This window comes from Callithrix jacchus, chromosome 7 (genome assembly GCF_049354715.1).
Source record: "Callithrix jacchus isolate 240 chromosome 7, calJac240_pri, whole genome shotgun sequence".
Lineage (NCBI taxonomy): Eukaryota > Metazoa > Chordata > Mammalia > Primates > Cebidae > Callithrix > Callithrix jacchus.
Genome location: NC_133508.1, coordinates 16,512,406 through 16,539,835, shown reverse-complemented (window position 1 = coordinate 16,539,835; position 27,430 = coordinate 16,512,406). Strand labels below are relative to the sequence as shown.

General features: G+C 40.0%; 1 protein-coding gene across 1 annotated transcript in view; it reads left to right on the top strand.

Annotated features, from left to right (window-relative positions):
• The window catches only part of ITGA8 (integrin subunit alpha 8), a 194,117-nt gene that overhangs the window by 41,196 nt on the left and 125,491 nt on the right, over positions 1–27,430 (top strand). Inside the window, exons 5-11 of the mRNA XM_002750061.6 lie at positions 1,388–1,449; positions 2,532–2,577; positions 6,337–6,462; positions 8,101–8,145; positions 13,004–13,047; positions 15,569–15,625; positions 19,183–19,235. Of these exons, the coding sequence (XP_002750107.1) occupies positions 1,388–1,449; positions 2,532–2,577; positions 6,337–6,462; positions 8,101–8,145; positions 13,004–13,047; positions 15,569–15,625; positions 19,183–19,235 (433 nt within the window). The remainder of the gene's footprint in view (positions 1–1,387; positions 1,450–2,531; positions 2,578–6,336; positions 6,463–8,100; positions 8,146–13,003; positions 13,048–15,568; positions 15,626–19,182; positions 19,236–27,430) is intronic.

Below are 27,430 nucleotides of genomic sequence, written 5' to 3'. Positions count from 1 at the left end.
GCGCTAAAATTAGCTAAATAATGACCAAAGGAAAGAAAACACCAGAAGACATTCTAAGGGAAGCTGGAAAGGCCAGCTCCATTTCAAAAAGATTCTGAACAGGCGCGTGCCCAGCCGTCACTATTTCCTGTGATGATGCGCATTTCCTTTTCCATTCTCTTAGTTCAGTTTTCATTAAGAAATATCCTTGATAAGAAAGGCACTGTTTACATGTCCAAATTTAACTATGCAGGACTGAGATTCCCTCTACTACATTCACTACATTTTGGCTATTTTAGGCATGTGAGAATTTGTAGAAACTCTTTTAAAATACAAGTTACAAGTAGTAAATTCCTGGTCCTAATGCCCTAGGGACTTTTGATAACAATAGCCTTGAAATCGTCATGTTGGCCTGCCTATAGTTTACAACTATACCATGAGATACTATGGGTCATTGAGTTAGTGAGTCATACAGGAGGGAAAGCAAGATAAGCCACTACTAGAATTTTCTCTTTTGTGAACGCTAACACTGCAATGTCCAGGTGAGACTGTGACCAGAAACGCAATTTCTTGATTTACCTAGCTTATTATAATAGGATTGATTGATTGAGACAGAGTCTCACTCTGTCACCCAGGCTGGAATACAATGATGCAATCTCAGTTCACTGCAATCTCCACCTCCCGGGTTCAAGCGATTCCCCTGCCTCAGCCTCCCAGTAGCTGGGACTATAGGCACCTACCACCATGCTGGGCTAATTTTTTGTATTTTAGTAGAGACAGGGTTTCACCGTGTTGCCCAGGCTGAATGTGAACTCCTGAGCTCAGGCAATCCACCCACCTTAGCCTCCCAAAGTACTGGGATTACAGGTGTCAGCCACCATGCCCAGTCATAATAGGATAATTTAAAATTAACTTCCTGTCAAAGAGCATAAAACAGCAGAAATCCTTACTGGTGGCCCAGAAGATGGCATCCACAAAGGTCATCTTGTACTGCTCCTTATTCCTCAAGGTGTCACCTGTTAGAAATGACAGACCTATCTCCCTTCACTCAGCACAAGGGGGCAAAGTAGAGACATGTTACTGCCTCACGGGGAATTTGGAACATACTCAGATAGAGATTTTATTTCTTCAAATGACCATGAGTCATAAAACCAACTATAATAGCCAAAGGGGCTGTTATTCCTGTTGATCTCACTAGAGAATCACAATGCTACTTGGGGTAAGGAACTAGATGGAAATATGTTTAATAAATTACTTGGAATACACTTAAAAAATAAACATAAAACACATATTGATCATTTTTAATTTTGAAGGCTCTACAGAAAATAACATAATATCCTGAATTGGTTATTAAAAAATATCTTGGGAATGGTGATGTCCTAACGTTTATGTGTTTTGATCATTCTAGGCAATGCTGATCCAGAAGGCCAGGGTTACTGTCAAGCCGGATTTAGTCTGGATTTTTACAAGGTGAATTCTTTTGGTCTTGCAGCTTCTAATATTTAATGTGATTTTTTTCCCCTCTGCCTCTCACTCCCACACCACAAAAAAAACCACCACCACCACCAAAGAACCAAAGAATCTTGAGGAACATACCTAGCCTGTTCAGGCAAATTCTAAAACAATTTTTCCGTTCAATTTTTATATAAGTAAGTTATGCACAGAGCAGCCTATTAAATAGAGAAATAGGCATGATAAAAAGTAACAGCCTTTCTTCTTACACTTTGTGACAATAATTTTTGAAATGAAAATCCTGAAAACGCAGTAGAGAAGTGTTTCTGAAAGAGATCACAAAACTCTACTCATTCTTTTATCTGTTAACTATAATTGACCAGTTACATTTAATATTAAAATTCATATATCCTTTCACAAAATTAAAAACGGGAGGTGTTTGGTAAGAATGTAGAGGGGAAAGATTGTGTGGTTTTGAAAATGGTAGAGAAAAATTTCATCACTATATAAACTGTCGACTGTCTTTCATCGTACTTTTTATCATTGCTTTTTTGTTCTGTTCTGATGTTTCCACTGAGAAGTAAAGATATGAGACATGAAAGGTGAGGATGCAAATTGATGAGAAAATGTTTATATGTGCTAGTCTGGAGCGTTTGCTCTTTCTGCTGAGAAGGGGGTGGTATTCCAGATATATGGGGGAAAAATAGACATTACTATGGCCTTGAAATAAATTGGAACAGAATTGTCTTTTTATCACCAAGCCTCAAAAGACGATGTCTGCAAAACAGCACAGCATTAAACATGTTGAGATTTTGCTTATCACAGGCAGTGCCAGAAAACAGAATTTATCTCTCTCAAGGGAGAGCGTTCAATTACCTAATTGAGTCAAATTAAAATTATTTAATATAACACTAAATAATTGAAAGCAAAAGAGGAAACAAAATAAACTGCAGGCTTCAGATAGAAGGCTCTTTTAAAAATTGCTTTTTATATGTAACAAATTGTTAGAGCAGTGCTTATCAACAATGATTTATCACCCTTTAAACATGCTCAGTGTTTCTTTTCCAAATCTGGTTGCTGTTGCTGTTTCTGTTTTGTAGAATGGAGACCTTATCGTAGGGGGACCGGGGAGTTTCTACTGGCAAGGTATGTTCTGCTGGCAGAGCAGAAAAGCACAATTGTTGTTACTAACAGAAGAATGGACCCAGAAGTAATGTTAAATGTTTGTTTTCTAACCTCAATTTTATGTCCTTATTCAGTTTCTCAAATGAAGCATCATTTCTATTTTTGCCTTTTTTTTTTTTGAGATTGAGTCTTGCTTTGTCACCAGGCTAGAGTGCAGTGGCACAATCTCAGCTCACTGCAACCTCTGCCTCCTGGGTTCAAGCGATTCTCCTGTCTCAGTGTCCCAAGTAGCGGGGATTACAGGTACTGTGCCGCCACACCCAGCTAATTTTTGTATTTTTAGTAGAGACAAAGTTTCTCCGTGATTGTCAGGCTGATCTTGAACTCCTGACCTCATGATCCACCTGCCTCGATCTCCCAATGTGCTGGAATTACAGGCATGAGCCACCATGCCCGGCCAAATATTTACTTTCTATTACCTTAATTTTATGTCCTTATTCATAGTTTCTCAAATGAAGTGTCATGTATTTTTTGCTTTTAATATTATTTATGGGATACATGTGATATGTTCATACATGTATATGATGTGTAATGATCAAATCAGGGTAATTAGCATAATTATCACCTCAAACATTGATCATTTATGTCAGGAACATTTTAAATCTCTACTAGCTATTTGAAAATACACATTAAATTGTGGTTAACTATAGTCACCTTATAGCGCTATAGAATGTTAGAACTTACTCCCCCTACCAGGCTGTACTTTTGTATCCACTGACCAAACTCTGGCTATCCCTGACTCTCTATTCATCCTTGCCTCAGTAACTACCATTAAGTATGAAATCAACTTTTTTAGCTTCCACATATGAGTGAGAGCAGAAGCATCATTTTGATTTGTATTCTCTGCTTGGTATTTTTGTTTTTGTTTGTGTTTTTGTTTTGAGATAGAGTTTCACTCTTGTCACCCAGCCTGGAGTGCAACGGCACAATTTGGCTCACTGCAGCCTCTGCCTCCCAGGTTCAAACAATTCTCCTTCCTCAGCCTCCTGAATTGCTGGGATTACAGGTCCCTGCCACCATGCCCAGCTAATTTTTGTAGAATAAAAACTAGGGGAAACCACTGGGGGATTTTAAGAGTGTAAATAGATAGATGGCTCTAGCTAGAGTAGGAAGGTGTTGTTTGTCCTGAGTGTAGTGAGAACCTGAAATAATTTTAAGCATGGAGTGCTGCAATCGAATTTATGTTTTGAAAAGATCATTCTGGCTGCATTACAGAAAACAAAGTAAAAGCTAGCCAAGGTGAAATATCAGCAAAAGTAGTTCCAAGGCTGTTACAAGGATATAAACTAATTTTATGTTTATAAGGTAAACAAGCTGTGTAAGTTTCAGGTAAACATGTCTGTTTCTTAGCATGATGATGGTACAGACTGAAATAGAAGAGAAATTTGAGAAATATTTTGGAGGCAAAAGAAGCAGCCTAAATGATGGGTTGGCCATATGGTGGTAAGGGAAGAGAGGTGGTAAGGGAATGTTTCTGAAGTCTGCAACTGAATGCTCTCACTGAGATAGAACACTGAAAGAGGCCAGGTTTAGGCCAGGTTTGGACCAGGTTGGAGAGGGAAGATGATGAGTTTAGTTTCTGTTCTGTTGGGTATGAAAATATTTGAAATACCTAAAGGGTTCACCTAAGTATTTAGGGATTAAACTCAGAGGACATCTAGAGCAAAATCTAAATTTTCATTACTTGCATACTGGTTATAACCGAGGCCACAGCTATGGATGGGAGGCCAAGAGAGAGAATACCGAGAATATTTTGTAATTTGGGCCGTAAAGTTCAGGACAGAGTAGAATCTGAGATTAATAGTTGAGGGAGGAAGTTTTTTAAGGGAAGAAACTTGATCATGTTTATAAGCCAATGAGAAAGATTCAAGAGAGATAGATTTATGATTTTTCTTTTTTTGAGACCGAGTCTTGCTCTGTCACCCAGGCTGGAGTATAGTGATGTGATATTGGCTCACCAAAACCTGTGCCTACCGGGTTCAAGCGATTCTCCTGCCGCAGCCTCCTGAGTAGCTGGGATTACAGACCATGCCCAGCTAATTTTTTATTTTTAGTAGAGACGGGATTTTACCATGTTGGTCAGGCTGACCTCATGATCTGCCCACCTCAGCCTCCCAAAGTGCTGGGATTATAGGCGTGAGCCACTGTGCCTGGCCGATTTATGATGAAATTTTATATGAACTTAATGTTAAGCTCAATTCATGCATATACAATTATAAGCATCAATAATTAACATTTTCGTATTTAAAAATTACTTTGCAAACTGAAAAACTACATATTTAATACAACAAATGGCTACAAAATTAAAATTATATTTAAAGAAGGTTTTCTTCTAATTCACGTGGTTAATTTCACATAATCCATTCTTTTCCTTAAACTGAAAAAATGTCTGAGACAAATTATTTGCTAAAAATTTGCCACAGCAATGGCACATACAAACAGACGATTGAGACATAGGATTTATAATTTTATTCAGGTTTAAGATTATAATGTTGATCGACACAGGTAAAGGAAACAGCAATCGCAGTGTGTATGTGGGATGGAGGAAACGGTATTCAGTTCCGACCCAGAGAAAACTGGCTGATTCTACAGACAGTGTTCAGAAACTCATGTGTAAATACCTCTGTCTTAGTATCAGAATAGTCATTTCAGTTCCAATCACCTGGAAATATTTATAATCTGCTTTCATGCCTTTATTCTTTGTGGACCTCCAACAGAAAGACTGTGGGAATTATGTATCAATTCCCAAAGACTAATTTGGCTTTCAATTAATGTTACATGTTAGTCTTTTGAAAGCATTTCTTCAGTTTTCTCCCACAGAACATGACATCACACTTTTTCTTTAGCTGTCCATGGTAAACATTGGAAATGCATAGAAATTGCAGTGGAAATTGCTGGCTGTCTTTTAGATACCTGTCTACCCCAATGCAATATTATTTCAGGACTTCTGAGAGGAACTTTTAAGTGAGATTAGCCAAAGTTCATATCATATCAATGTTGGTGCTGATGGATTTCTCTTTTGCTGAATTTTGGATCTCATTGGATCTAGCTGCGTCCCATTGTCATAATTTTATGCTCTCTCTGTATTTTAACAAGAAAAGCAGATGGCTCAGAGATTTTGTAATTCCTTCATTTAACTTAGCTGACACATTTTATCATCTAGTAACAGAATACGTGATTTAGATTTAATACAACAGGTATACTTTGCAAGAAAGAGCACAAGAAGTTTTATTAGAATGCCAAAGGAGACATTGGTTGTAATGCCTGATATCCTACTTGCAAAACCATGTGACCTTAAGGAAAGCACTCTAGCCCTTTGGGCCTCAGTTTCTCCACCTAGGATAGGCTATATTTGACTAAATGATCTCAAAGCTTCCTTCCAACTGGAATATTCCAGAATAAAAATTACATCACATAAATGTTGCCTGCAAATTTGGCCTCCACTCTTAGACACTTTTATCATTTGGAAGTAGAGAGTGTGTGTATGTTGAAAGCAGGAAGACCAATGCAATATTGCGGTTCATCTCTGGTCTTCTGTCAGAATGGAAAGTTCTACCCAGTTGTAACTAACTGTGCCTTGGAGTTCTAGTGGCAGGCAGGAAAATTCATCATCAAAAAAGCAAGCAATACTACAATAGCTCTCAAGGGAATGTGTGTCTGCTCAGGGAGGGCCTGCGTCTTGCATTCATTTAGTTGACATATTAATTTGTTTAAACGCAGGTCAAGTAATCACTGCCAGTGTTGCAGATATCATTGCAAATTACTCCTTCAAGGATATTCTCAGGAAACTGGCAGGAGAAAAGCAGACAGAAGTGGCTCCAGCTTCATATGATGACAGTTACCTTGGTAAGACCCCTTGCTGAAGATATTTGTGGTTTTTCAAAAGACAAGCCTAGTAAATGTAGATGCAGATTTTATCCCTGACTTCTTCCGTGTTATTTGGCATCTTATACAAATGTTCTCTTATGAGAGTGGACACTTGGTTTTTCTTTTCTTTTTAATACTGCTATTTTTCCAGCCATGATGTGGAATACACAATTTGTGCAGCTATTTTGTTGGCTCCACAGCAGTCTTTTCCACATGAACTGTTTCATCAGTAGCAGACATTATAAGCAGGGCTGCTACCATTGTGACAGGGACAGCATGATAGCAACCTTCTCCAGTTTACAGAGCAGCACAAGAGAAGTTCCATTTGCTAGAATATTCTCCAACTGTATTATGTGCGAACCACACAATATCACTTCACCATTACTGTTTCCCACCTTTGGTAGCCTAGTGGCCTTTTGATTGCTTGATGAGTTTGAAAAAGAAATGTAGCTATGTTTTGTCAATGTAGCCAGCACCTCACTTGAGAGCTAAAGGAAATTGTGGAAAACTATCAGGAAACGTATTAGGAAGGAGGTCTTGCTGGTGACCAGAAATAACAAAACCTGAGCCCAAAGGAATGCTTTCAGAGTATTCTGTCTGATTATTTTGAATCAGCAGCTCTTAAAATGCAACGGCCACCATTTACGCTTAAGGTAGATTATGAAGCATCCGTGCTTTTAAAATTGACCTCAGAATCTCTCTCTCTCTTTTTTTTTTTTTGCTATGCTCTTAAGATAAGTAGCAGATGATCTATTATACATTCAAGATTTAGTATAAAAGTGTTTAATGTGGTGTGATTAATTTTTCCATCATAGAATCTTTAATTTTTATTTTATAATATGTGTAGAGATTTCTAAATAAAGCAGTACCATGGTAGCCCTTTTACCTTTTTCTAGATATAACTAATTTGGTGATGTCATCAAGTGTGATTAGTGTGTTTTATATATATATATATATATATATATATACTTTAAGTTCTGGGGTACATGTGCAGAACATGCAGATTCGTTACATAGGTATACACATACCAGAGTGGTTTGCTGTATCCATCACCCCATCATCTACATTAGGTATTTTCCCTAATGCTAACCCTCCTATCCCCCCATCCCCTGCTGTCCTTCCCCTAGACTCCCAACCCCCTGACAGGCCCCAGTGTGTGATGTTCCTCTCCCTGTGTCCATGTGTTCTCATTGTTGAACACCTGTTTATGAGTGAGAACATGCAGTGTTTGGTTTTCTGTTCTTGTGTCAGTTTGCTGAGAATGATGGTTTCCAGTGTCATCCATGTCCCTGCAAAAGACTTGAGCTCATCCTTTTTTATGGCTGCATAGTATTCCAATGGTATATATGTGCCACGTTTTCTTTATCCAGTCTATCATTGATGGGCATTTGGTTTGGTTCCAAGTCTTTGCTATTGTGAACAGTGCCACAATAAACATATGTGTACATGTGTCTTTATAACAGAATGGTTTATAATCCTTTGGTTATATACCCAGTAATGGAATTGCTGGGTCAAATGGTATTTCTAGTCCTAGATCCTTGAGGAATTGCCACACTGTCTTCCACAATGGATGAACTAATTTACTCTCCACCAACTTGTTTCTTTTCTTTAAAACAGGATATTCAGTTGCTGCTGGGGAGTTTACTGGGGATTCTCAGCAAGGTGAGAGACATTGTTGAGTTTAAATCACTTACAAAGCATGGGGAAATGGTAAAATGACATAAAAAGTTTTTTCTATCAATGTGATTTTGTTTGCTTTACAAAATGTATATTAACGAAATCCCAGAGTGTACATAATATTTTGTAGAAAAGATACTTTGGTACAGCATTTTAGGTCTCAAATAATTTCATAAGAATAAATATCAACTTTATAAAATCTAGTTAGGCAGTCAAAAATTAGGGCCATAGTCCCATGTTATGAATGAAAAATACAGATGATTAAATGCTGTGCTGTTAGTGACAGATCAAATTTGTGAAATTAAGACCCCTTTTTAACTTTCATTTCTCATACCTCTCATATCAGACACGTCCAAAATTACTCTCCCCAACCAGCTCCAATCCAACATCCCAGCCTTATTTCCTTTTCCTCTTGGAACATACCTAAACCCCAAATAACAGAACAAATGAATCCCTATCTCCTAGAGACCCCTTATGCCCTGTCTTCTCTGCTTTGCTGTGACTGTCTTTTACTGGGGCTGATCAACATGAAATAATGAACACAGAATATCTAATTAAATTATGATAAGTGCTAGGATAAAGTTATAAAGATAGAGGAAGGACAGCTTTGGTGCTGAGAAAACATTTGAACGGAGTCTGGAATGATGGGGGGAAGAGGTGGATAAGCATAGGGGCAGGAGCCAACTTCTATATTCTAAAGTATGTGGAAAATGGGGGTGTTCAAGGACCTCAGTCTGACTGCCAGACTTTGATAGTGAAATGAGATTGGCTTCGAGAAAGGTCTGGGTTCAGATCATGTCTGATTTTATGGGTCATGGAAATGATCCTGGGATCTATCCAACATGCAGGGGAGAAGACATGAAAGGTTTAAGCTGAGGAGTAAATATGATACTATTATGCTCATATTCTAAAAGAAAAAAAGAGAACACATCACACTGGCTGCCTCATGTAGATTTGGTTGAGATGAGAGTAAGGAAGAATGATATCACATGTATTACTTTTCATGTCCCCCTTCTTCAAGGCAAGATCGATGTATTGTTATATATTGTTTTTATTTATCTTCCTTACAAAGACTAGACCATATGTTGAATAGACTCGTATGGAAAACAGCCTGACAGAAATAAGTTGAATCTTTGGAATCAAGATCCACATAGGTTCAAGTTCTAACTGTACAGACTTTCTATTCCTGAGGCTATGACAACCTCCCTGATTCTTATTTGCTTACCTTTAAATGACACTAATATTAACTAACTCAAAATAATGTTCTGAAGATTGCATGAGCTAATGCATGAAAAATACCTCGATACAAGGCAATAAATTAGAGCTTTTACTTAACTGGTAATATTTATTGAATGAGTCAATCATCAATCAGTATTTACCATTTTCCATCTTGTTTCATATGAACATTGACTGCATTTCACTAATGCAAGTGGTTTCATTCACAAATAATTAGGAGTAAATGAAATATGGTCACCTCTAGGAATCATCACAGATCTTTTCATAGTTTCACGTTGACAAGATATGCAAAGCAGAACATCATAAAGTTTTACAGTTCAGGTTGAAGATAATTGGGTGTTTTTTTTTTTTTTCTCTGAAAGAACATTTTTTCTTTTAGGTACAAACTAATTCATAAAGAACTTGTCCTTTTGTTATGTTTTCTCAAGGTATTAAAAAGCATTTTGTTTATTGTAACGCTTAAGAGCCTGGACTCTGGAGCCAGACTTCTTGGGTTTAAACCCTGAGTTCCTACTATCTCTGTGACCTTGGACAAGTTACCTAGCATCTTAGTGCCTCCAATGTTTCCGTTGCGAATACTACTGTCTACCTCATAGGGTTCTTGTGAGAACCTATGTTAAGTTAAATGACGTAACTCTTAGTATCCATAAGAAAGGGCAATGCCTGCTATCTAAAAAGTGCTCTTGGCTGTAATAAGAACAACTGAATTAGGAACCAGCAAAGATAGTACTGAATAACTAGTACCTTGAAAAATGGCCAAATCTTAAAATCACTAAAAATGTAACAAAGGAGACTGTAAAACATGACAAATTATTGTTTTTTTAAAATGTGGCATTAGGAGTATGTTAGACAGGGTGTGGTGGCTCACGCCTATAATCCCAGCACTTTGTGAGGCCAAGATGGGAAAATTGCTTGAGCTCAGGAGTTCTGCACCAGCCTGGGTAACACAGTGAGACCTCCTCTCAAAAATACAAAACTTAGCTGGGCATGGTGGCATGCACCTGTAGTCCCTGCTACTTACTGTGGAGTCAGTCTTAGGAAGCTGAGGCAGGAGGATCGCTTGACCCTGGGAGGTCAAGGTTGAAGTGGGTCATGATTTCACCCCTGCACTCCAGCCTTGGGTGAGAGACTAAGACACCATCTCAAAACAAACAAGCAAACAAAACAGTCTTGTTGGAAAGCTCTCCAGGACAGCATTCAGTTTTGACCCACGAAAGTAAATAATGATGCATAAGAGTGCACTGTAGGGAAAGATGGTAGAACAGTGATTTTCCGTCGGATATCAGAAATATCTGAAAAATAGATTTGGGTTTTAAGTGTTTTGAGGATATCTCAAATAAAAGCACTATCAAGGAACTTCACAATCAGCTCACCAGACCACTACAAACCTAGGACTGGGCATGTTCACGATTTACTTAATTAGACAACGGGGAATTGGAATTATATTTAAACAAAACAAAACAGTGACCACTTCAATGTCCTCTAGACAGTGGGTTCTTAATATGGATCCTCACACTGCTAGGTGGTACCTGGATGGGCTCCACTGGACTGGAACCCCTAACAATTACATGCAAGATTCTGACAGGAAAATCCATAGCTTTCTTCCAATTTTCGTACATGTTTGTGACTCAGAAAAGGGTAAGAGCCTTTGTTATCACTTTAGAGTGAGATGTAGTGAACTAAAACTCAAGAAAGGAATCCGTCCCTAACCAATTCCAGGAACGTAATTTGATGTGTTGGAAAGAATGGTGACTTCGCTGTCAATTCTCGACCTGTACTACTCACCAATTACGAGTTCCACTGTGATAGAACCTTGCTAAGTTGCAAATGAAGGAAATATTTTTGCTTCTCACTAGTCAGTGTGCTACTCAATTCACGTGTTGTCAAGTCAAGGATCTAAAATTTTCCTGATTATTTTCAATATTAAAAACCTTCTGGCCACGTGCCATGGCTCATACCTGTAATTCTAGCACTTTGGGAGGCCAAGGCAGGTGGATCACTTGAGCTCAAGAGTTTGAGACCAGCCTGGGCAACATAGTGAAATCCTGTCTCTACAAAATATGCAAAAATTAGCCAAGCATGGTGGCATGCACCTGTGGTCCCAGCTACTCAGGAAGCTGGGGTAGGAGGATGGCTTGAGCCCAGGAGGTTGAGGCTGCAGTGAGCCATGATTATTGTGTCACTACACTCCAGTACACTCCAGTCTGGGTGACAGAGTGAGACCCTGTTTAAAAAAAATAAAACTCCTGAAGATTTTACCTTGAGTTATTCAAAGGGAAAAGTCTATTTTTCCTTCCAACTGAATATTTTTATAGTTGAGTGACAGCTCAGACTTGCCTTAGACCCCATTTATTAAAAAATTGTGAGCATCTTTACTCAATATTACATTTGATAACTCCTTAGTGTTGTTTGTGGTCATATGAGATTGCAGACTCCACAGTTACTAAGTGGGATGATGACTGATATTTTAACAACAAAATTCCTGATGTTTGTGGGATGGGAGAAGTCGTGGTTGCCATGTTCTCAAATGTCCTCTAGGATCTGTCCTCACCAACTGGCCTGACCGTGCAATCAATCAACTTTATTATATCTGATTGTTTTTCATGCCAAGAGAACTTAATTTATACCAAATAAAGATTATTGAAAACTGGACAGGGTACTACCAGTTCCGTCGACGTTCCTGGCAATCTATCCAGGTGACTTTGTTTTTCTGAACCCTGTGTTATGATTTAGGAGCAAGCTTCCCCCGCCCTCCTACTGCTGCAGATGAATCATCCACATTCCTGTCCAAGAATCCCCTCGCTGCTTCGCACCTGATCCCATTCCCTCCCTTGACTCTAAGTTCTGGAACCAGAACTGTAATTTTTACACTAGGATTAAAGATGTCACCATAGCAAAAGCTGGAAGAATCAGAGTAAGAGATCTAACTTATAAACCACCTGCAGACCCAAGAAGCCAGACTCAGGATCTAAAGACCGAGATGCAGAGAGACTCTTAATGAAGACACAAATCTCAAAGTATGACGACATATGACTTCTGGTTTTCTGTAAATACAAAGCCCTTACTTCAAACTTCCAAGCCTCTACATCGGCAATCCGCAATTTTTTGGTACCAAGAACCAGTTTCATGGAAGACAATTTTTCCACAGACAATGGGGGTGGGTGAAGGATGGTTTTGGGATGAAACTGTTTCACCTCAGGTCATGAGGCATTAGTTCGATTCTTGTGAGGAGCATGCAACCTAGATCCCTTGCATGAACAGTTCACAATAGGGTTCAAGCTCCTAGGAGAATCTAATGCATCCACTGATCTGACAGGAGGCGGAGCTCAGGCTGTAATGAGAGCGATGGGGAGTGACTGTAAATACAGATGAAGCTTTGTTCTGGCTCATCTGTGGCTCACCTCCTACTGTGTGCGCAGCCGGGCTCCTAACAGACCACAGACGGGTACTGGTACTGGTTGGTGGCCTGGGACTTGGGAACCCCTGCTCTATATGATAGCCACTCATTTTAAAAGCACTGTCTTTACTACTAATTTATTATATGATTATATGATTATATGATTACATGTATGTACTGTCCCTTCTAAATGACTATTTTCATCCCCAGAATTGGTTGCTGGAGTTCCAAGAGGAGCACAGAATTTTGGATATGTGAGTACTGAAAATACATTATAGGAATAGGATATTTTCTTGTACAGATGCTCCTAGACAGAATTACATCCTGATAAACCCATCATAAATGGAAAATACTGTAAGTTACAAACACATTGAGTACGCCTCCCCACCAAGTGTCATAGGTTACCTAACCTACCTTCAACGCGCTCAGAACACTTGCGTTAGTCCACCTAACCTACCTTCAACACGCTCAGAACACTTGCGTTAGTCCACCTAACCTACCTTCAACACGCTCAGAACACTTGCGTTAGTCCACCTAACCTACCTTCAACGCGCTCAGAACACTTGCGTTAGTCCACCTAACCTACCTTCAACGCGCTCAGAACACTTGCGTTAGTCCACCTAACCTACCTTCAACGCGCTCAGAACACTTGCGTTAGTCCACCTAACCTACCTTCAATGCGCTCAGAACACTTGCGTTAGTCCACCTAACCTACCTTCAACGCGCTCAGAACACTTGCGTTAGTCCACCTAACCTACCTTCAACACGCTCAGAACACTTGCGTTAGTCCACCTAACCTACCTTCAACGCGCTCAGAACACTTGCGTTAGTCCACCTAACCTACCTTCAACACGCTCAGAACACTTGCGTTAGTCCACAGTTGGATGAAAAGATCCCACACGAAGCCTACCGTATACCGAAGTATTGACATCTCAAGTAAGAGCATCATATCACATATTGCTAGTCTAGGAAAAGATCAAAACTCAAAATTGAAGTATGATTATTACAGAATGTCTATCACTTTTGAACCATTGTCACTTGAACCATCATAATTTAATGACCCTCTGTATACTCAAAGAAATGTTTTGTTTTATGCAACCTTTAGGTCTTTTAAAACGCATGGACACAGGGAGGGGAACATTACACACTGGGGCCTGTCAGGATGGAGGTGGGTAGGGGAGGGATAGCAGGGGTTGGGGGGTTGGGGAGGGAAAGCATTAGGACAAATACCTAATATAGATGACGGGGGGATGGATGCAGCAAGCCACCATGGCATGTGTATACCTATGTAACAAACCTGCATGATCTGCACTTGTACCCCAGAACTTAAAGTATAATTTAAAAAAAAAAGCCTGGAGTTTTTAAAGGAGTTCCTCCTCACAATTCATGCTGCTCCCTGACAAAAAAGGAAGGAAAACACGTGAGATTAGATTTGTTCTGATCCATGTGCAGAACCAACTACATAATTGATGAGACTTACTGCAAAATGAAACACAGGTCCCTTGTTCAAAAATTATTAAAAATTTCAGAACAGCAACAGCAGTGCATTAAACCAAGGGTGGGACCGATCTAAGCCCAGGGCCTTGTGTGACTGTGCAAGTCACAACCCACAAAGCTCATCCTACCTATGATAATGCCATGGTTATGATGAATACCTTAATACATCTCATATAGTAGAAATAAAAGCAACTGTTATTTCCATTATTTTAATTAATTAAATTATTTGATTTAACTTTCAATGTAATTAATTGTGAATTTATTATCTGTTAGTTTCCTAAGACTGCTATAACATAGAATCACAAACTGGATGGCTTCAAACCACGTGAATTCATTCACTCACAGTTCTGGAGGTCAGAAGTCTGACATCAAGTTGTGGGCAGAACCAAGTTCTCACCAGAGCATCTGTGACAGGAGGCTTCTATCATAGACGGCCCCTTCCAGCCTCTGACGGTCCCTCGCATTGCTTGGCTTGTGGCAACATCCCACCAGTCTCTGCCGCCCTCCCTGTGTGGCCTTCTGCCCTCTGTGTCTACATGTGTCTTCTCCTCCTTTTATAAGGACATCAGTTGTCCTTATAAAAATGATGACATCAGTCATCAAATTTAGAGCCTACTGGATGATTTCATCTTGAGATCCTTAACTAATTTCATCGGCAAATACCTTATTTCCAAATAAAGTCACATTTTGATGTACTGGGTAGACATGAATTTTGGGGCAATATCGTTCAAACCCATTACAATGAAATTAGGAAAAGCAACTAAATAGATCTTATGAAAGAAAACCATATTTGAAATAAAGTTCATCATTTACAAAAGTATCTAGCAAGCATCATGGTTGGCTAAGTAGAATTAAAAGGAATATTTTTGCCATGTGGATAGCATGACAAAATTTTAAAATCTAAGTTTTCTTGCAAAGAACCATAATTATCCATTTATAATACCATAAGAACAGAAATGGATTTAGCCAAAAATCCTCATTAAATCAACTATCAAGTTAATTGCCCTCAATATTCTTGAATTCAACTTTTATTTCTCCAGCTCAGATTAATAAGCATACATTTTGTCTGAAAGCATCCCAGACTTAACCATAAACAGAAAGTTCATTTAGCTTTTTTTTTTAAATAAGATCATTCGGTGGGCTTCCATTTTTGTTTTACATTTAGCTAACCACTTATCACACATTACAAAAAAATTTAAATGATTCAAGTTGTAATTTTTAAAAATGGCTCCAATTCTACATCAAATGGTGTAACCTGTTTAATTTCTATGATTTCAGGTTTCAATCATTAACTCTACAGATATGACCTTTATTCAGAATTTCACTGGCGAACAGGTAGAAATATTTTTTTAAATTTTATTTATTTAAATTTAGGTGCATACTAAATGTTTCCAGATTTTTTAATGAATGCCAGTTAGAATGGCATTTCTACACCAAATAAGTAAAATCACTCTGGGTTACTAGTAGACTGTAATATTCATATCAGTTATTCATCCATTCAACAAATACTTAATGAGCAGCTCCTATGCACTGGAAACTGTCCTAGGCACTGAGGATGCAAGCATGCATCAGGCAGATCCTACCTAGCTCTCAGGCAGCAGTGAGGTGGCAGGGGAGGGTGGGGAAGGGACAGTTTATTAACAAGCAAATAAATGTTCATGATAATTTCAGATTGTGAACGATGACTTAAAGAAAATAAAACTGAGTGATATAAGCTGGGAGGAAGGTGTCAAAAAAGCCCTTAGATGGGGCAATCAGGGAGGCCTCTGAGGTGGCAGTGTCTGAGCTGAGATGTGAATGACATGACAGAGCCAACAATGCCATCTTATTCAGAGCCTTCCAGGCAAGGGAAGACTAATATGAATGCTTTCAAACAAGAACCAGCGGGACATGTGTGAACAGCAGAGCGAAGGTCATAGTCTCTATAAGCAAGAGAGACGTAGGAGCTGAGGACGGGGGTTGGGGGCTACTCAAGGGAGACTAGTTGGGAAGGTGGGCTGTGTTTGGGACGAGGGATTTTTTTCTAAGAACAATAGGAAGTAGTTTTATGTTAAATTAATCTTTCAATAGTCTATAAATGCCTGAAGGTGTTGATGTAAGATATGGGAAGGAGGTCACTGTAAAAAGGGCCTGGACTTCTGCAGGTGACAGATCAGACTTCCATTGCCCATTGCACCGCTCATGAGCCATGTGAGACCACAGGAAAATCACCTGACCTCTTTGAGCCTCTTTGCAAAATAAGAATAAAATGTTTCTCTTCCAAGCTCCCTTTAAGAATGAAATAAATCAAGGATTGTAGATTACTTAGAAGATTTCCTGGCATATAACAACTCCACAAGAAATGTTAATTCCTTTCCATCCCATTTCCTGTCTCCTTCCTTTTGATTAAACGAAAGCCACTAAATTCCCATGTGCCACTAAATCTTCTATAATTTGAGATACACGCAAATACATATACCATTACATATCTAGTTCAGTAATATAGAGACTCAGGTCTCCATGTTTGAATGCAGGACAAATCTAAAATAAATGAACTCCTTGTGTTTGTAACTTACATGTGACTATTTACAAACAGAACTACACAGTTAATTTAAAACTAAATATGTACAAACTGTGAAAGTAATAAATTTAAAATTAACCATGTTAATTTGAAGAGTAGAGAAAATCGATTGTCTGGAGAAACAAAATCAATTCACAACTGGCTTCCCTTAGATGTGAATTCCCTTTAAATTCCCAATTCAGTATTTAAAGAAATGTGACTCATACCTGTCATCCCAGCAGTTTGGAAGGCCAAGGCAGGAGAATCGCTTGGGGCCAGGAGTTCATGACCAGCCTGGGCAACATAGTGAGACCACTGTGTCTGTTAAAAAAAGAAAAAAGAAAAAAAAGAAATCAGCAGGTTTTAAAATAAACACAAAATAATTTTAACATCTTTTTGCTATAATGTGGGGTTTTAGTCTATCACTCTGAAATTTTCAACAAAGCATTTTACATCTCCTGATATTCTTTTGGAAGATTTGGAGAAGTAAGACTTAAATTGAATAGACATTGAACAACTATTTCTAAGTGGTGGTAATTAATAAGTGAATGAGAATCTAGCAATGCTTCTCCTTTGCCCAGATTATTGCACTCCTTTATTATTAGAAACTTTTTACACATTGCTACATTTAGCCTTTCTATAACTTCTTGTCCTCAATACCACCTAGTTCTGTAATCCTGAATCTCAGAAGCTAATGCATAAATGATGAAATTCCTCTGAGGGAAAGCCACAGAACGCCACAGCAAGAAAAAGAATTTCACTGTGTATATTTGGAACAGAGAAAAGAGGTGTGAGAATTGACTGGTTCCATGCCACTTGTTGACTCACGTATTTATTTTCTCTGCAAAGAGTATTTGGCACCTGGCACCTACTTTAATCCAGACACCGCTCAGGAAGTTCAAATAGAACAGCAAACCACACAGACCAAAGCCTCTGCACCCTGGGGAACACACTTTCTAAGGGGTTATATGTTCATTACATGAGGACATGACAGAAAGCTATGTCATCTAAAACACTGCCTGGCACACTATGGAAGCAAAATTGGCAAGCTGGAACTATGGGTCAAATCTGATGAGAGTATAAATCCTGAAAAGATTATAAATTCAAAAACATAGGTTAAAAAAAAACTTCAGAGATAAAATACAGGGAAGCCAGTCACAGTGGCTCACACCTGTAATCTCAGCACTTTAGGAGGCCAAACAGGTGGATCACCTGCGGTCAGGCATCACCTGAGCTGGGTATGGTAGTGGGTACCTGTAATCCCAGCTACTTGGGAGGCTGAGGCAGGAGAATTGCCTAAACCCAGGAGGTGGAGGTTGCAGTGAGCCAAGATTGCACCACTGCACTCCAGCCTGGACAACAAAAGTGAAACTCCATCTCAAAAAAAATAAAAAATAAAATCAAAATGTGGGGAGACTGTGGTACACTACGTATACTCATGGAAAAGATTTAGGAGCTTTTGTTGACTATAAGCACAATACAAATTGATATTGAGACGTGGGTTTCCCCAACATGAAAACTTTTTATACTTCCTCCAAAGCAGGAAATGCAAATCCTACCTAACTCTTCTCTTACCATCAGCGCACTTGCAAGTGTCATCTGTGTTTTGGTAACACGCATCATCTCTCTAAGACAGAGAAGTTGGATGGTGAACCAAGTGAAAATTATTTTCTTTTCTTTAAGACAGGACCTTTCTGTCACCCAGGCTGGAGTGTAGTTGCATAATCTCAGATTACTGCAGCCTTGACCTCCTCAGCTCAGGCAATCCTCCCACCTCAGCCTCCCAAGTAGCTGGGACCACACATGCCACCATGCCCTGCTAACTGTGTTTTATTTTTTGTAGAGATGTGGTCTCACTATGTTACCCAGGTTGGTCTTGAACTCCTGGACTCAAGCAACCCTCCTGCCTGGGCCTCCCAGAGTGCAGGGATTACCAACATGAGCTATCACACCTGGCCTGATAATATTTTCATAAAACATCATATGGAAGTGGAATTAGATTCCTTCTGTGAGATTCGAGATTGCAAAACTTGGTGGGATTAAGTGCTAGAAGTCGCAGAAGGGCCAAATTTAGCAGTGAACATTCTGACAGCTGAGTCCACAAACTAAATGGGCTGATTGTTGGACATCCCGGAGGATGTCCAAGCAGATGTCCGAGTTATGATGGGGAAAATTATTCACTGCGTCAGGGGTTAAACTAAATGACTCAAGGACCCTGGCCATGCCCAAGAGTCTATGAATTTAAAAGCAAAAAATTCACCACAATGAGATGAATCTTTCAGGGGTAATGGAAACGTGACTACAAAAATGACTTTTTGGACATGAAATGTCATCTCCCGGTTTTCCTTTGCAGATGGCATCTTATTTTGGATATACCGTGGTCATATCAGATGTAAACAGCGATGGGTAAGTTTCTAGACCTCCCTCATATATAAGACGTTATATTCATCCATAAAGATGTGTATTTTCCCTTCACAAAATATGTCATTCCTTACTGCCTCAACAAGATAAAGGCTCTCTTGTCCTCAACTTTTTTTTGGTTCACGACAAGAGGATGCATCTATTAAACAATGCTCTGCCACCCGATTTGTCTCTGCTGACTTTCCACATCTGCTGCTTCTAGAAGAGGACTATTTTATTTCCTTTTCATTTTACAAAGTCTTCAGCCATTCAAAATCCATAGCCACTGAGGACATTCATGTATCTGTCTTCACTCTTAGAATTTTCCCCAGCATGTGATACATTCACAAAACATTTACGCATAAACGTTCCTTTTTTACATTGCTTTAACACTCATGGAAAAGATGAAATTATAATGTTATTTTTCAGATTACAGTAGTAAAATTACAGTTGAACATGGACCAAACAGCACAGTAAAATTGCGTTTAAGTCATTATTTCAAAAATAAATTATGATTAAACACCTCTTTGATTCACTAAAAGCACCTGACAGGTAGATTAATGAATCATTAAATAAAAAACCATTAGAATGAGCTATATTGATTATCCACCCCAAAATGTTATTGGGTCACCCACCATGTGCCAGGCTTTGTTCTTGGTGCCCAGAATACACAGGCAAATAAGACAGATGGGGTTTCTCAGGGAGCTCACATTTTCACAGAAAGCAAATATCTGAAGAATCCTTACTATGTTCTACGCAATGGGTTAAACACTTTAGCTCTATCTTTGCTAGATATTTTATGTGGCCTTCAAATAGCTATCAATTGACTTTATTTATGTTGTCATGGCATTTAATTGGAGATAAATCTCATACCTTTCATTCCTGTTGGGAAATACCTTTCTATTATTCTTTCATTGAATATAAACTTCTCAAGCCTCTACAATGCACTAGCAGGCACTGTTCTAGGTGCAGAGAAACCCATAACTTCATGAAAGTTATACTAGAGTTAGGAAGGTTGGCAGTACGAGAATTAACTGAGTAAACTATGTTAGATAGTTGCAAGTATTACGGAGACAATAAAACAAAAGGGCTGAAAGCAACCAAGTAGATGAATCCATAAACTCTGATACATCCTCACAATTGAATTTTATTCAGTGCTAAAAAGAAATGAGCTATCAAGTCATGAAAACACACAGAGGGGCTGAGCGCAACGGTTCATGCCTGTAATTCCAGCACTTTGGAAGGCTGAGGCAGGTTGATCACCTGAGGAGGTCAGGAGTTCAAGGCCAGCCTGTCCAACCCCGTCTTTACTAAAAATGCAAAAATTAGCCAGGCATGATGGTGGGTACCTGTAGTCTTAGCTACTTGGGAGACTGAGGCAGGATAATTGCTTGAACCTGGGAGGCAGAGGTTGCAGTGAGCCAAGATTGCATCATTGCATTCCAGCCTGGGCTACAGAGTGAGACTCTGTCTCAACACACACACACACCCTAAGTGCATATTGTGAAGTGAAAGATGACAGTCTGAAAGATCTGCATTCTATGTTATTCCAGTTCTGGAAGAGGTAACACTAGAAAGACAGTAACAAGGCCATGTTTCCCAGGGGTTCTGACAGAGAAAGCTATGAACAGGTGAAGCACAGGGGATTTTTAGGGAAGTGAAATGACTCTGTATGATACAGTAATAGTGGATACATGTCCTTATTATATATTTGGTAAACCCATAGAAGGTTGATACCAAGAGTGAATTCAATGTAAACCATGGCCTTTGGCTGACAATGATGTATGAATGTAGGATCAATGATTGGAACAAATGTGCACCTCTGGTGGGGGATGTGATGGTGTGGAAGTTTGTAGTGTAAGGAGAGGGTAATGGGAGAATCCTATACTTTCTGCTCAAATTTGCTTTGAATCTAAATAATGTAAGACCACTCTAAAGCATAAAGTCTATTAAATAAACTTGTTAAAATAGAGAGGAGAGATAGGGAGTATCTGAAGGGATGGAATCCCCAGTTGGGTAGATTGTGAAGGTCTAATATTCCAGCTGAAGGGTCGGGCACAGTGGCTCACGCCTGTAATCCTAGCTGTTTGGGAGGCTGAGGCAGGTGGATCACCTGAGATCAGGAGTTCAAGACCAGCCTGGCCAACATGGTGAAACCCCATCTCTACTAAAAATACAAATTAGCCAGGCATGGTGGTTGGCACCTGTAATTCCAGCTACTTAGAAGACTGAGGCAAGAGAATTGCCTGAACCTGGGAGGCAGAGGGTGCAGTGAGCCGACATCATGCCACTGTACTCCAGCCTGGGCAACAAGAGCAAAACTCTGTCTCCAAAAAAAAAATATATATATATTTCAGCTGAGGAAACACCTAAAGGAGGTGAGGGCCAGCCATGATGATGTAAGGGGGACAAAGGAGTGTTCCCTGTGGAAGAGCAAAAGGTGCGTATTCCCTGAGTGGGGAGCTCCAGGCATATTCAAGAATCAGTGGAGAGGTGTGAAGAGTGAACCCTGGGGAACTGGATCATGAAGGTGTGCGAGTCACTGCATTTACTCCAAACCACCACACACGGTGCCACACAAACTCTCCCATCGACTACAACAAGTCCACTTCCAAGAAGGCTAACACGTCCTGTGAACCACAGGGATTCCAGGTGAGCAGTACCTGCTCAGGCTTCAGTGTGATCAGCTGTGCTCTGTCTGCCAGCTCTAGATGGCCACCGAGCCTTCTGGAAGCCTCCTGCCATGCACCAGGGGAGGCAGGACAGCGGCTTGGAGGGCAGTGAAATGACTCGGTATGCACAACAGCAGTGGCAGGAGATGGCAGCTTGCACTCTGCATGTATTTCAAAGTTATAGTTGAATCTCAATCTTACCCTGGAAGCAGTTAATTTAAAAATAAATTGCCTTCATCTTCACATATCTAAGTTGTAAAAATAAAGTAGCCATTAAGACTGTCATTCAAGATTTCCAACTTAGGTGGACTGTACTTGTAATCAAAGCCTTTTAGTCATTTGGAAAGAAAACAGCTGAAGAAGGACTTGAAGGCAAACCTAGCATACCGTCCAGATTTCTTGAACGCATGCTGCAGGGGAAACAAAAGACCCCACTGCGGCCTTTCAAATATGCATAGACATGTTTCTCCCTGCAGACGGTCACATACAAGCACCAGGGGCTTTTCCCTTGCTATACGGCTCCACTCCATGTGTTCTCTTCCACGGCCCACTCCTGTTTTAAATCCTCGGAACTTTTCCCAAGTTTCGCCGTATGCCCTGCGGGGCACCTGTTCTTCCTGGAAACATGCATAGTCTATAGCAAAGTTTTGTGACAACATTTATAGTACTTTTTTTGTCATGTTTTAAAAACAAATTGTGAGAAAAGGACCTCATTGGCTTCTTGTTGACCAAAACATGGTAGTAACAGGGAGAGAGAAGATGGCGCTGTAGGACCAACTCAGGATTGCAGCTCCCAGTGAAACCGCAGATGGTGAGTGCACGCCGCATTTCCAGATGGATCTTTATTGCCCACAGACCAGGAGATTCACAGGTGTAGGAGCCGCACAGGCCACCAGTGCAGCTGTTTGGGCCGGGTCCGCAGCGCAGCGGCACTCCGTACAAAATTCACTGGTTTGGTTGCCCTGTTAAACCGGCAATTGGAGATTTCAGAAGGCAGATTAGCACATTCATCTGATTAAATGGGACTTAAACAGAAAGCCAGACCAGGAGATTCCCGGGCAGCAACATGGTTCCAGCCAGCACAGTGGGTTGCTGCACAGGAAATCACACAGATCCCAGTGCCCTTTCACCAGGCGACTGGAACACCTGGGGGAGAGTCAACCGTTCAACTTGAAAAAAAAAAAAAAAAAAAAGGGCTCTGAGGCAGGGAGCCAGGTGATCAGGCTCCGCAGCTCCCACCCCCACAAAAACAAAAAAAACAGCACTTGGAAACGCTCACAATTGAGAGTTTCACGGCAAGCACAGCTGAACCCAGGATGGTGCAGCTCGGAGGGGGAGGGGCGTCCACAATTACTGAGGCACTCGACCCCTACGGAGGTACACTGCCATTGCTGACACAGCCTGCCGTTGCCAAGGCAACCCGTCATAACAGAGAGAGTCTGCCACTACAGAGGTGAGCCATCATTACCACGGCAGCTCTAACCACACATATAAACAGGACTACAGGGAATTACACACAGCACCAGGGCGGAGCCCATGGCAGCTCAGCATAACCACTACAGGCAGGCAGTGATTAGATTGCCTCCTTGCTGCGCAGGACAGTGCAATGGATACTCATAATAAAGCCCTAACTCCCCAGGACAGAGCACCTGAGGAAAAAAAAGGGGCTTTATGAGTTCTGCTGCAGCAGACTTAAACGTACCTGCCTAGCAGCCCTGAATGAACAACAGAGCTCACAGCTCAGCACTTGAGCTCCTATAAAGTACAGACTGTCTCCTCAAGTATAAAGTACAGACAGTCTCCTCAAGCAGCTCCCTGACCCCACATATCCAAAGAGTCACTTCACAAAGGACTGATCAGATTGACATTTGGCAGGCATCATTCAGGGACAAAGATAGCAGAAGAAGAAACTGGTAGCAACCCTCACGGTTCCGCAGCTGCTACAGGTTTACCCCAGGCAAGCAGGACCTAGAGTCGACCTCAGCAGTCCTACAGCAGAGGGGCCAGACTGTTAGAAGGAAAACTAAGAAACAGAAATACTTCATCATCAACAATCTGGACATCCACTTAGAGACCCAATCGGAAAATCAGCAAACTCAGACAACAGGTGGATAAATCCACAAAGATGGGAAGAAACCAGTGCAAAAAGGAGGAAAACACCCGAAACTAAAACACCTCGCCTCCTACAAGGGACCACAGCTCCTCACCAGCAAGGGAGCAAAGCTGGACAGAGAATGAGAATGATGAAATGACAGAATCAGACTTCAGAAGGTGGGTAATGAGAAACTTCCGTGAGCTAAAAGAACATGTTCTAAATCAATGCAAAGAGACTAAGAACCTTGAAAAAAGATTTGAGGAAAAGATAGAGGAATATGAGTGAACTGAAGGAGCTGAAAAACACAACACGTGAACTTCATGAAGCATGCACAAGTTTCAACAGCCGAACTGACCAAGCAGAAGAAAGGATATCAGAAGTCGAAGATCAACTCAATGAAATAAAATGAGAAGCCAAGATTAGAGAAAAAAGTGCAAAAAGGAATGAACAAAGTCTCCAAGAAATGTGGGACTATGTGAAGAGACCTAATCTACGTTTGATAGGTATACCTGAATGTGACGAAGAGAATGAATCCAAGCTGAAAAATACTCTTCAGGATATTCTCCAGGAAAATTTCCTCAACCTAGGAAGGCAGGCCAATATTTAAGTCCAGGAAATACAGAGAACACCACAAAGATATTCCTCAAGAAGAGCAATCCCAAGGCACATAATCATCAGATTCACCAGGGTTTAAATGAAGGAGAAAATGCTAAGGGCAGCCAGAGACAAAGGTTGGGTCACCCACAAAGGGAAGCCCATCAGACTCACAGCAGATCTCTCAGCAGAAACTCAACAAGCCAGAAGAGAGTGGGGGTCAATATTCAACATCCTTAAAGAAAAGAACTTTCAACCCAGAATTTTATATGCAGCCAAACTGAGCTTCATAAGTGAAGGAAAAATAAAATCCTTTGCAAACAAGCAAATACTCAGAGATTTTGTCACCACCAGGCCTGCTTTACAAGAGCTCCCGAAAGAGGCACTATACATAGAAAGGAACAACCAGTACCAACCATTTCAAAAACATACCAAATGCTAAAGAGCATCAACAAAATGAAGAATCTGCATCAACTAATGGGCAAAAAGTCACCTAGCATCAAAATGGCAGTATCAAATTCACACATAACAATATTAACCCTAAATGTAAATGGGCTAAATGCACCAATCAAAAGACACAGACTGGCAAATTGGATGAAAAGCCAAAACCCATCAGTGTGCTCTATCCAGAAAACCCATTTCACATGCAAGGATACACAAAGGCTCAAAATAAAGGGATGGAGGAAGATTTACCAAGCAAATGGAGAGCAAAAAAAAGCAGGAGTTGCAATTCTCATCTCTGATAAAATAGACTTTAAAGCAACAAAGATCAAAAGAGACAAAGAAGGACATTACATAATGGTAAAAGGATGGATACAACAAGAAGAGCTAACAATCCTAAATATATATGGACCCAATACAGGAGCACCCAGATATATAACGCAAGTTCTTAATGACTTACAAAGAGACTTAGACTCCCACACAATAATAGTGGGAGACCTCAACACTCCACTGTCAATATTAGACAGATCAACCAGACAGAAAATTAACAAGGATATCCAGGACTTGAACTCAGACCTGGATCAAGCAAACCTGATAGACATTTACAGATCTCTCTACCCCAAATCCATAGAATATACATTCTTCTCAGCACCACATCACACCTACTCTAAAACTGACCACATAATTGGAAGTAAATCACTCCTCAGCAAATGCAGAACAACTGAAATCATAACAAACAGTCTCTCAGACCATAGCGCAATCAGGTTAGAACTCAGAATTCAGAAACTAACTCAGAACCACACAGCTTCATGGAAACTGAACAACTGGCTCTTGAATGTTGACTGGATAAACAATGAAATTAAGGCAGAAATAAAGAAGTTCTTTGAAACCAATGAGAATGAAGACACAACATATCAGAATCTCTGGGACACATTTAAAGCAGTCTCTGGAGGAAAATATATAGCTATAAGTGCCCACATGAGAAGAGTGGAGAGATCCAAAATTGACACCCTAACATCAAAATTGAAAGAGCTGGAGGAGCAAGATCAAAAAAACACAAACCCTAGCAGAAGACAAGAAATAACTAAGATCAGAGCAGAGCTGAAGGAGATATAGAAATGAAAAACCATTCAAAAAACTCAATAAATCCAAGAGCTGATTTTTTGAAAAGATCAACAAAATAGATCTCTCAGCAGAAACTCAACAAGCCAGAAGAGAGTGGGGGCCAATATTCAACATCCTTAAAGAAAAGAACTTTCAAGTTGATAAAAAAGAAAGATTGATAAAAAAGAAAAGAGAGAATAACCAAATAGATGCAATAAATAATGATAAAGGGGAAATCACCACAGATCCCACAGAAATTCAAACCATCATCAGAGAATATTACAAACAACTCTATGCACATAAACTAGTAAACCTGGAAGAAATGGATAAATTCCTGGACTCCTGTGTCCTCCCAAGCCTAAACCAGGAGGAAGCTGAAACTATGAATAGACCAATAACAAGGTCTGAAGTTGAGGCAGCAATTTAGAGCCTACCACACAAAAAAAGCCCAGGCCCAGATAGGTTCACAGCCGAATTCTACCAGACACACAAAGAGGAGCTGGTACCATTCCTTCTGAAACTATTCCAAATAATCCAAAAAGAGGGAATCCTTCCCAAATCATTTTATGAGACCAACATTATCCTGATACCAAAACCTGGCAGAGACTCAACAAGAAAAGAAAACTTCAGGCCAATATCCATGATGAACATAGATGCACAATTCTTCAATAAAATACTGGCAAGCCGATTGCAACAGTACATCAAAAAGCTTATCCACCGTGATCAAGTAGGATTCATCCCAGAGATGCAAGGCTGGTTCAACATGTGCAAGTCTATAAACGTAATTCACCACATAAATAGAACCAAAAACAAAAACCACATGTTATCTCAATTGACGCAGAGAAGGCCTTTGATAAAATTCAACAGCCCTTTATGCTAAAAACCCTCAATAAACTCGGTATTGATGGAACGTATCTCAAAATAATAAAAGCTATTTACATCAAACCAACAGCCAATATCATACTCAATGGGCAAAAACTGGAAGCATTCCCTCTGAAATCTGGCACTAAACAAGGATGCCCTCTCTCACCACTTCTATTCAATATAGTACTGGAAGTTCTAGCCAGAACAATCAGGCAAGAAAAAGAAATAAAGGGTATTCAAATAGGAAAGGAAGAAGGCAAATTGTCTCTATTTGCAGACGACATGATAGTATACCTAGAAGAAGACCCCATTGTCTCAGCCCAAAAACTCCTGAAACTGATAAGCAACTTCAGCAAAGTCTCAGGATATAAAATCAATGTGTAAAAATCACAAGCATTCCTATACACCAATAACAGACTTAAAGAGAGCCA